Raw genomic sequence first — 11190 nt, forward strand, 5'->3', positions numbered from 1 at the left:
AGATATTGCAATTAATTCGAGACGTTTTATGCAATCTCTTATGTAAAATAGGGACGGATAACAACTAAGATCATGCCTAACATATTGGCACACACGGGCGCGAGACCACGTTGTCGTTAGTGGGTGTCATAGGTTAAACCGGAATTAGCTGTGAAGTGCGACCTTGAAGTGTCGAAGTGCGAACTAAAAGGAATGTGAAAAGTTCGCCTTGCTACAGGAGAAAGTCTCATCATACTTTGTACCTATTTTGCAAGTGAATATCTTTAACAAATACGATCAGCTTCCGAAGGCGTGAAACGTGTCTGTGGACATGGGAGACGTTGCCTTCCCATATTAACAGGTTTAGCCCTAAAGACATTATTCAACCAAAGGAAAGGAGAGTGTGACGGTTGTGTTGGACCATCACCTGCACTGTAAATGAGGGTTCCCCAACTGGCGGCCCATGTGCGGTTTTATTTGGCCCACCAAGTTTTTAGAGCATAAAAAAAAGATGTATGTTTTTATTATTTTGGGGAATTTTCCTTTTTGGACTCTAAAAACACCAGGAGATCTGCTCCAAGTTATTTTAATTTTGGAAATCTGTTTCCAAGTATTCCCATGCATAATGAGAGAGATATGTGATCATATACAAACGTAAGCTAGGTTTGAAATTATTATGTTTTAGTCAAATATTATATCTGTTTGGGCTTCTTGTGGGCAATTTGCAGTCTATAAATGATTTGTAATTATGTTCTGCCCCCCTAACCATCTGTCCAATAAAAAAATAGGCCTGCGGCTGAATCTAGTTGATGATCCCTGCTGTAAATGTTTAATGGTATTTTTTATTATTTATTATTCTCTGACACAAAACAGAATGACAACAACACAATCAAGAAGTTGACAGCTACAATTGCACGTTATATAATTGAAAGCCTACAAATAGCCTAGCTTATTATAGCACAGTAGCAGAACCTGCATTAAAATAAGGCCAATGCTGTCACATCTTTATTTCTAGTAAGGAATAATGTATGCAATAGGCCTAAATAAAAAATATTGTTGAACATTTTTATTTATTCGTTATTTTAACAGGTAAATTGACTGAGAACACATTCTCATTTGCAGCAACGACCTGGGGAATAGTTCCAGGGAGAGGATGAGTGAGCCAATTGTAAATTGGGGATTATTAGGTGACCGTGAGGGTTTGAGGGCCAGATTGGGAATTTAGCCAGGACACCGGGGTTAACACCCCTACTCTTACAATAAGTGCCATGGGATCTTTAATGACCTCAGAGAGACAGGACACCCGTTTAACATCCCATCCGAAAGACGGCACCCTACACAGGGCAGTGTCCTCAATCATTGCCTTGGGGAATTGGGATATTTTTTTTAGACCAGAGGGAAGAGTGCCTTCTACTGGCCCTCCAACACCACTTCCAGCAGCATCTGGTCTCCCATCCAGGAACTGACCAGGACCAACGCTGCTTAGCTTGAGAAGCAAGCCAGCAGTGGTATGCAGGGTGGCATGCTGCTGGCACAAAATAGAAAATATATAGCAAGCACACTTAAATTAGGACACTTCAATTGGCCTGAGAGATATGTATAAGTCATAACGTGTTCAGGAGGATATCCATTTAAGCATATTGTTTGTTGGAGAAGTTGCAATTCACTTTTGCAATACATTTGATTATTGGCGCCAAGATTTCAGATTTGGGAGTGCAGTTTGCTCTTTTTTGGGGTGATGCGTAAAACAGGCGCTAGAGGACAGTGAGTTCGCCAGCATAATTGACTCGTCATTTGAATGCAAATTGTCGGGGTTTGAAGACTCTTCTGACGTCAGGAAGGAAGACCTTAGTATACCTTTGCCACCACCACCTTGACAACAGAGCCACATCCTGTGAGACAGTATCACGTCAGAAACTACGTCGCTTTTAATTGGCACCATTGGACTATACGCAACATAACCACAGCAAGAGGATTGTTATTTGACTTCTTTTGACGCAGTTGCAGGGCAACTATGTACACTTGAAAGTCACTTTTGTCCCTTGTTTTCAAATCATGCATGTGGGATACCTTTTGGATAAAGAAGGCAGCATGTATCACCAAGGACCTGTAAGACGATCGGGCATCAACATCCCACCACAGAACTTTGTTCCCACGCCACAATATTCCGACTTTACTGGATACCATCATGTGCCAAACATGGATACGCACGCACAGTCTTCGGGGGCTTGGGGAGCTCCTTATGGCGCACCGAGGGAGGACTGGGGCGCCTATAGTCTGGGTCCTCCTAACACTATTCCTACGCCCATGAACAACTCATCGCCGGGACAAGTTTCCTATTGCTCACCTGAATACAATCCCATGCACCCGCCAGGGTCAGCAGTATTGCAACCACCTCCAGATAATATTTCTGTTGCTCAACTTTCCCCGGAGAGAGAAAGGCGCAATTCTTCTTACCAGTGGATGAACAAAACGGTACAATCATCTTCCACGGGTGAGTAAGGTCACAAGCTTGAGCCAAGAAATGCATGCCACTGTTAAAATCATTCGTGCACATCATCAACTCATGCCAAACCATATGTTTATATTTTGCTAAGAGACGGAATTGTTGTGTTTTTCTCGTGTGCTGTGAAAACTGCTGGTGTTGGTTCATAAAAGTTGTGCAAGTGCAACAGGTAGTATTTAGAAAATTGATACAATATAACAAAAATAATTGCATACTTTAAGTGATAAATCTCACGGTAAAAACGAATAACCTCATGCGTAATGGGTGCATTGTGGTAACATTTTGGAGAGATTCGTAACGAATAAAAGGAAGCACTAACATGACATTATCTAATCATGATTTAAATTAGATGTCGCCGAAATCACACAGTCGCATGTAACATTTATGTATTGGACACATTTTGAAAACTGTAAAATGCAACTTCAAGGCATTAAATTGTAAATCACAACAGACTCAAAAGCGAAAGGAGGAAAATGATAGGCTCTAGATCGAATTTGTCAAATTCATTATTGACAATGCAACTATAGGCCTACAATAGCGATAATAGTCTGATAAACTATGATATTAATTAAAACGTTAACATCTTAGTTATTTTCTGATACGGGCTTTTAGCCTTGTGGAGGAAACGATGAAGGTGTCAAGATCTGAAACGGCGCCAGGCGCACTTGTAATGCTAATTTCTCGACTCCCGTAAACTAGATGTGAGGTCTACTTTTCCTGCTACATTGTCTCGGGTTTTGAGGTTATCCGTCATATTCAGGCTGCGGTCTCTTTTAACACCTCATTTTACTTTGATATGCACCAAAGTGTCTTCCTCGGCTCCCATTCTTCGAGTTCTATTGCCGGAAAGGGTGACGTTTTTCACAGCAAATAAAGAAAGGTCTTTGACGAATATAAACAAAGCTTTATAACTTGGCAATAAACCACAGCATCTCTTAATTCGCCAGAAATTAAATATGTAGAAAATATAATTCGTTTACTTTAGGCCTATATTTATAAATTAGACTAAGTAACAGTAACATAAGCCTAAATCAACTCGTATATTTCGTTTTATAGCTTATTAATTAACTTGGTTATAAAACGAACCACTGTAAAATCCTGAAATTATTTTAGCCTAGATGTATTTTTCTGTATTTGTATTATTAGGCGAGCTTATCAAACGTGTTGTCAAGTGTTTAATTCTAGGAGGCTATCCCGGGTCTTGTCAAACGTGTCAAGCATGACCTATAGCTATAACTATTAATATCAACATGTTTCAATGTTGTTCAAAACGACTAATAATATTGTCTACCTGATAAAAGTGTATGTGGTTATGATATATTGATCAACAAAAGCAACCTGATCCAAGCTAGAGAAATGTCTGAGATAGTATTGCCTTGTTAGTCCTTTGTGTTGTCGTGTGTTGCCTCTTAACACTTCAATGGAGTTTAGGTAATATCTCTGAGACTCTTTGTTCTGCAGTTTGTTCAAAAAGTGAGATCAAAAGATCAGTGGCTCAATTTGCATATCTACCAACAAAGCAACACAATCTAGATTAACATGATAGCCACCACTTCAGTTGATAGAGCCTAAAGATGCTACATACACATTTTGAGATGTGTTAGATAAACGAATCGTAAAGTTTAATAGGCATTGATAATTAACCTGTTGATTGTCCTATTTCTCTAGTATTAAACCTACTTGCTATAAATACCTCAAATTACTGCTATAAAAGTGAATTTAAAACAAGAATGAACTTCAGAGTTTAAATAGCCTATTGCTCCATTATATATTATATATTGAAGTATTCGATGTTCATTGTGACTAGCCTATTTAAAAATGAATAATTTCAGGCAAAACAAGAACGAAGGAGAAATACAGAGTGGTTTACACCGATCACCAGAGACTGGAGCTGGAGAAGGAGTTCCATTTTAATCGTTACATCACTATCCGAAGAAAGTCGGAACTTGCGGGGAACCTTGGCCTTTCAGAACGACAGGTAGGTCAATACCAATTCATGATAGAGCATTATGGCCCCAGACTTGATAAATCAAATGATGAATCAAATATAAAACGAAATACCAATTTTGACACATCTTTCTTTTACATTTACAGGTGAAGATCTGGTTTCAAAATCGCCGAGCCAAGGAAAGGAAATTAATCAAAAAGAAAATGGGATCTGATGGCAGCGGAGGATCAGTGCACAGTGACCCGGGATCAGTGAGCCCTCTGCCGGTACCAGGCTCACTCAGTCCGTCGGATATTCACGGCTCTCTCTACCCACCCCCCGGAATGAACACCTTGGCATCTATTAGGAACATACAGCAAGTTACTGTCACTCAGTAGAATCGAATTTGGACCATCCAACATAACTGAGCACTCCGACACGCTGAAAGGACAGTTCCGCTAGACTTGGCTCCCAATGGATTACTCAGACGTCCTGAAGCACATGTTGTGGATTACGAGAAGTCGAGAAACAAGATGATTTATAATTGCAACGAAATGCTGGAGGCTCTTCAAATATACTTTTTTATAGAATAGTTCTAATAATAAAATAAAAACATACAAAAAATAAATGTATGGTTCAGAAATGTAATGCTTTTAACATGTTTGTTTGTGTCTGAGTTTATTGAGATAGGCAATATAATTTTCTGTATGTGATAATGTGTATAAGTTTGTTAATAAAATGAGAAATCACGTAGGCATTACATTTTATTTGAAGTTTAACTGGACAGAAAAGGCATATTATTAATTTGGCGTTTCTGTTTGACAAACTTTTAGAATTTTCTGCTCCAATTTGATTGCAAAGCACACTTCCTTAATACAGGGAAAGTGAGGCAGGTTTTAAGAGTGATACGGGTAGAACGTTTGTCTGATGGCAACGTTCAAAATGAAAATAAAATGTGTTTTTTTGCAATAACGTTATATCGTTTTCTACTTATTTCATTGACTGGAAAAGTATAGCGCACTACTGCATAATAACAGGAATGTGAGTGTGCATAGGCTTACTGTTTTCTAAAACACTTTATTGTTGATGTATATATTTGATATTTCAAAACCATACAAATGATTTGTCAAGGGCTTAATTCATTAGGCTATTACAGTTAACATGCTCTTAAATTGTTTTTCGCCCTTCTGTTTTTTTTAATACAAACTATAAGGATGGGATTAAAGTTCATTCTGACCACCCAGCATGTGTCAAAGGCAATATTTGATTGGTGATGTGCATGTAACATATTTTTAAATATTTTTTAATCTCTCTCAATTAAAAAAGACCTAGACCTATAGCCCTTCTCATGTGAATAATGGCACATTTTTAAATTGCACCAAAAATGTTGCCATTGGCCAAAGCAACACACAGCTACGCAGTCACTTTTTGTAACGGGATTCTGTATAGTGTCAAGTTGTAGACTTTGTAGTCTAGGCCTACTTATGCGTGTCCACAAACTGTCAAACTGTCTTCTCAATTCATGTTGACCTTTGAGCCATTAATATGGGGAAATAAGTAGTGATCTATTTTTTGGGATAGGTTCAATGTAGGTTCAAGCCTATGGGGTTATATTACATGAACCTGTAAAAAGTTCACCCAAGACTGTCATTAAAATGGCTCATAACATCCTCATAACCTAGCCTAGGCCTACTTCAAAAACTTGCAAGAGATCCGTATAGATGTGCACAACCTCAACAAAACCTGTTTTCCTGTGTTTCATATACACTGAGTATACAAACATTAAGAACACCTGCTCTTTCAATGACATAGGCTGACCAGGTGAATCCAGGCGAAAGCCATGATCCGTTATTGAGGTCAATTGTTAAATCCACTTCAATCAGTGGAGATGACGGGGAGGAGGTTTTTTCAGCCTTGAGACAATTGAGACATGGATTGTGTATGTGTGCCATTCAGAGGGTGAATGGGCAAGAGAAAACATGTAAGTGCCATTGAACTAGGCTAGGTATGGTAGTAGGACCAGGTGTCAAGAACTGCAACGCTACTGGGTTTTTCATGCTCAACAGTTTCCTGCGTGTATCAAGAATGGCCCACCACCCAAAAGACGTCCAGCCAACTTAACACAACTGTGGGAAGCATTTAAGTCAACATGGGCCAGCATCCCTGTAGAAGGCTTTCGACACCTTGTAGAGTCCATGCCCCAACAAACTGAGGCTGTTTTAATGAAAATGACGATAATTAATTTTAGTGTAAGAACTGTTTGAAAAGACCGCCTGAAATTTCAGCCTGTTTTGGAGGCATGGAGTTTTGACCTGCCTGACTGTAAATTAATTAATAGACCAATAAGAAAGTTCCAAACCTCTGCCAATAACAGATCATTTTCAGTTTTCCCCTCCCCACTCAGAATTAAAAAGAGACACAACAAATAGCTTTTTAACAAAGAGCAATTTCTCAAGCAAGAATTCTGCTCCGACTATTTGGAAGTGGTCTGAGTGGGGAGGGGAAAACTGAGAACTAGCTCTTATAGATGCAGTAAAGAGGTCAATGGAACTGGTCAAAACAATGGATTTGCCATGGAAACACGTGGGGGATCAGATGCTGTGGGGAAAAGATCCCGAATCTCATCATTGCCCACCAGCAAAATTAGCCTACATTTAGGCTATTGCTAATATGTGTATTCCACACTATGTTGAGGAATCGCTGAAAAGTCTTGAGTCAATAAGTATTCAACCCCATTGTTATGGCAAGCCTAAATAAGTTCAATTGTAAAAATGTGCTTAACAAGTCACATAATAAGTTGCATAAACTCACTTTGTGTGCAATAATAGTATTTAACATGAGTTTTGAATGACTACTTCATCTCTGTAACCCACACATAAAATTATCTGTAAGGTGCCTCAGTCGAGCCGTGAATCTAAAACACGGATTCAACCACAAAGACCAGAGAAGTTTTAATAAATGGATCACTAGTCACTTTTAAATAATGCCACTTTAATAATATTTAGATATCTTACTTTACTCATCTCATATGTACAGTTGAAGTCGGAAGTTTACATACACCTTAGCCAAATACATTTAAACTGAGTTTTTCACAATTCCTGACATTTAATCAGAGTAAAAAAAAACTGTCTTATGTCAGTTAGGATCACCACTTTATATCAAGAATGTGAAATGTCAGAATAATAGTAGAGAGAATGATTTATTTCAGCTTCTATTTCTTTCATCACATTCTAAGTGGGTGAGAAGTTTACATAGACTCAATTAGTATTTGGTAGCATTGCCTTTAAATTGTTTAACTTAGGTCAAACGCTTCAGGTAGCCTTTCACAAGCTTCCCACAATAAGTTGGGTGAATTCTGGCCCATTCCTCCTGACAGAGCTGGTGTAACTGAGTCCGGTTTGTAGGCCTCCATGCTCACGCTTTTTCAGTTCTGCCCACAGATTTTCTATAGGATTGAGGTCAGAGCTTTGTGATAGCCACTCCAATACCTTGACTTTGATGTCCTTAAGTTGTTTTGCCACAACTCTGGAAGTATGCTTGGGGTCATTGTCCATTTGGAAGACCCATTTGCAACCAAGCTTTAACTTCCTGACTGATGTCTTGAAATGTTGCTTCAATATATCCACCTAATTTTCCATTCTCATGAAGCTATCTATTTTGTGAAGTGCTCCAGGCTCTACTGCAGCAAAGCACTCCACAACATGATGCTGCCACCCCCGTGCTTCACGGTTGCGATGGTGTTCTTCGGCTTGCAATCCTCCCCCTTTTTCCTAATAATGATGGTCATTATGGCCCAACAGTTATATTTTTGTTTCATCAAACCAGAGGACATTTCTACAAATAATATGATCGTTGTCCCCATGTGCAGTTGCAAACAGTAGTCTGGCTTTTTTATGGCGGTTTTGGAGCAGTGGCTTCTTCCTTGCTGAGCGGCCTTTCAGGTTATGTCGATATAGGACTCGTTTTACTGTGGATATAGATACTTTTGTACCCGTTTCCTCCAGCATCTTCACAAGGTCCATTGCTGTTGTTCTGGGATTGATTTGCACTTTTCGCAACAAAGTATGTTTACCCAAGGATGAACCAGACTTATGGAGGTCTATAATTTTTTCCTGAAGTCTTGGCTGATTTCTTTTGATTTTCTCATGATGTCAAGCAAAGAGGCACACCTCCAATTGACTCAAATGATGTCAATTAACAAATCAGAAGCTTCTGAAGCCATGACATAATTTTCTGGAATTTTCCTAGATGTTTGAAGGCACAGTCAACTTAATGTATGTACACTTCTGACCCACTGGAATTGTGATAGAATGACGTATAAGTGAAATAATCTGTCTGTAAACAATTGTTGGAAAAATGACTTGTGTCATGCACAAAGTAGATGTCCTAACTGACTTTCCAAAACTATAGTTTGTTAACAAGACATTTGAGGAGTGGTTAAAAACAAGTTTTAATGACTCCAACCTAAGTGTATGTAAACTTCCGACTTCAACTGTATAATTTGTATTTTATACCATCTATTGCACCTGGCCTATGCCGCTCGGCCATCGCTCATCCATATATTTATATGTACATATTCTCATTCACCCTTTTAGATTGTGTGTATTAGGTAGTTGTTGGGGAATTGTTAGATAACTTGTCAGATATTACTGCACTGTCCAAACTAGAAGCACAAGCATTTCGCTACACTCGCATTAACATATGCTAACCATGTGTATGTGACCAATAAAATTAGATTTGATTAGATTTTCCAATGCCCCGCAAAGGGCACCTATTGGTAGATGGGCGATGCAGGCGTCCTTCCTAACTAAAAAAAACGCTCAGGGATTTCACCATGAGGCCAATGGTGACTTTAAAACAGTTACAGAGTTTAGAGGCTGTGACAAGAGAAAACTGAGGATGGATCAACAACATTGTAGTTACTCCACAATAATAACCTAATTGACAGAGTGAAAAGAAAGAAGCCTGTACAGAATAACAATATTCCAAAACATACATCCTGTTAGCAACAAGGCACTAAAGTAATACTGCAAAAAAATTGTCAAAGCAATTAAGATTTTGTCCTAGATACAAAGTGTTATGTTTGGGGCAAATCCAATGCAAAACATTACTGAGTACCACTCTCTATCTTTTCAATCATAGTGGTGGCTGCATCATGTTATGGGTATGCTAGTAATTGTTAAGTTAATTAATTAATTATTAATTATTAATAATTAATTAAGTTCATTGTTATTATTATTATATTAAGTAATGGGGAGTTTTTCAGGATGTCTGCAAAAATTGTACAGTCCAGGTGTGCAAACCTCTTAGAGACTTACCCAGAAAGACTCACAGCTGTAATCGCTGCCAAACGTGATTCTAACATGTATTGTTGACTCAGGGATGTGAAAACTTATGTAAATGAGATATTTCTGTATTTCATATTCAATAAATTCACAAACATTTCTAAAAACATATTTTCACTTCCATTATGGGGTATTGTGTGTAGATGGGTGAGAAAAAATATTTATATTATTTAATACATTTTGAATTCAGGTTGTAACAATACATCAAGAGGTATGAATACTTTATGAAGGTGCTGTATAAACAGTACCAGTCAAAAGGTTGGACACACCTACTCATTCAAGGTGTGGCTTGTTAAAAGTTAATTTGTGGAATTTTTTTCCTTCTTAATAAGTTTGAGCCAATCAGTTGTGTTGTGACAAGGTAGGTGTGGTATACAGAAGATAGCCCTATTTGGTAACAAAACAAGTTCATATTATGGCAAGAACAGCTCAAATAAGCAGAGAAACGACAGTTCGTTATTACTTTAAGACAAGAAGATCAGTCAATGCGGAAAATTTCAAGAACTTGGAACGTTTCTTCAAGAACAGTCACAAAAACCATCAAGTGCTATGATGAAACTGGCTCTCATGAGGAAAGGAAGACCCAGATTTACCTCTGCTGCAGAGGATGAGTTCATTACAGTTACCAGCCTCAGAAATTGCAGCCCAAATAAATGCTTCACAGAGTTCAAGTAACAGACACATCTCAACATTAACTGTTCAGAGGAGACTGCGTGAATCAGGCCTTCATGGTAGAATTGCTGCAAAGAAACCACTACTAAAGAACATCAATAAGAAGAAGAGACTTGCTTAGGCCAAGAAACACAAGCAATGGACATTAGAATGGTGGGAATCTGTCATTTGGTCTGATGAGTCCAAATTTGAGATTTCTGGTTCCAACTGCCGTGTCTTTGTAAGACGAGAGTAGGTGAACGGATGATCTCCGCATGTGTGGTTCCCACCGTGAAGCATGGAGGAGGAGGTGTGATGGTGTGGGAGTGCTTTGCTGGTGACAGTGTCTGTGATTTGTTTAGAAATCAAGGCACACTTAACCAGCATGGCTACCACAGCATTCTGCAGTGATACGCCATCCCATCTGGTTTGTGCTTAGTGGGACTATAATTTGTTTTTCAACAGGACAATGACCCAACACACCTCCAGGTTGTGTAAGGGCTATTTGACCAAGAAGGACAGTGATGGAGTGCTGCATCAGATGAATTGGCCTCCACAATCAACCGACTTCAACCAAATTAAGATGGTTTGGGATGAGTTGGACAACAGAGTGAAGGAAAAGCAGCCAACAAGTGCTCAGCATATGTGGGAATTCATTCAAGACTGTTGTTTTTTTCTCTGTAATAATACTTAGCACCTAGACATTTTATGAAGGCTTTAGCTAGCCCAGATATGTTCACAATCTGTCAACCTGATAACTACCTACCAAGAAGCCAGGGCGG

General features: G+C 38.7%; 1 protein-coding gene across 1 annotated transcript; it reads left to right on the plus strand.

The window, feature by feature from the left end:
• Window positions 1-2034: 2034 nt before the first annotated feature.
• On the plus strand, window positions 2035-5034 carry cdx4 (caudal type homeobox 4). Its single transcript, XM_035770241.1, has 3 exons — window positions 2035-2473; window positions 4318-4463; window positions 4580-5034. The coding sequence occupies exons 1-3, from the start codon at window positions 2035-2037 to the stop codon at window positions 4808-4810; spliced, it is 816 nt and encodes a 271-aa protein (XP_035626134.1). The 3' UTR covers window positions 4811-5034.
• The last annotated feature ends 6156 nt before the right edge of the window (window positions 5035-11190 follow it).

The sequence above is a fragment of the Oncorhynchus keta genome, chromosome 4 (assembly GCF_023373465.1).
Source record: "Oncorhynchus keta strain PuntledgeMale-10-30-2019 chromosome 4, Oket_V2, whole genome shotgun sequence".
Taxonomy (NCBI): Eukaryota; Metazoa; Chordata; class Actinopteri; order Salmoniformes; family Salmonidae; genus Oncorhynchus; species Oncorhynchus keta.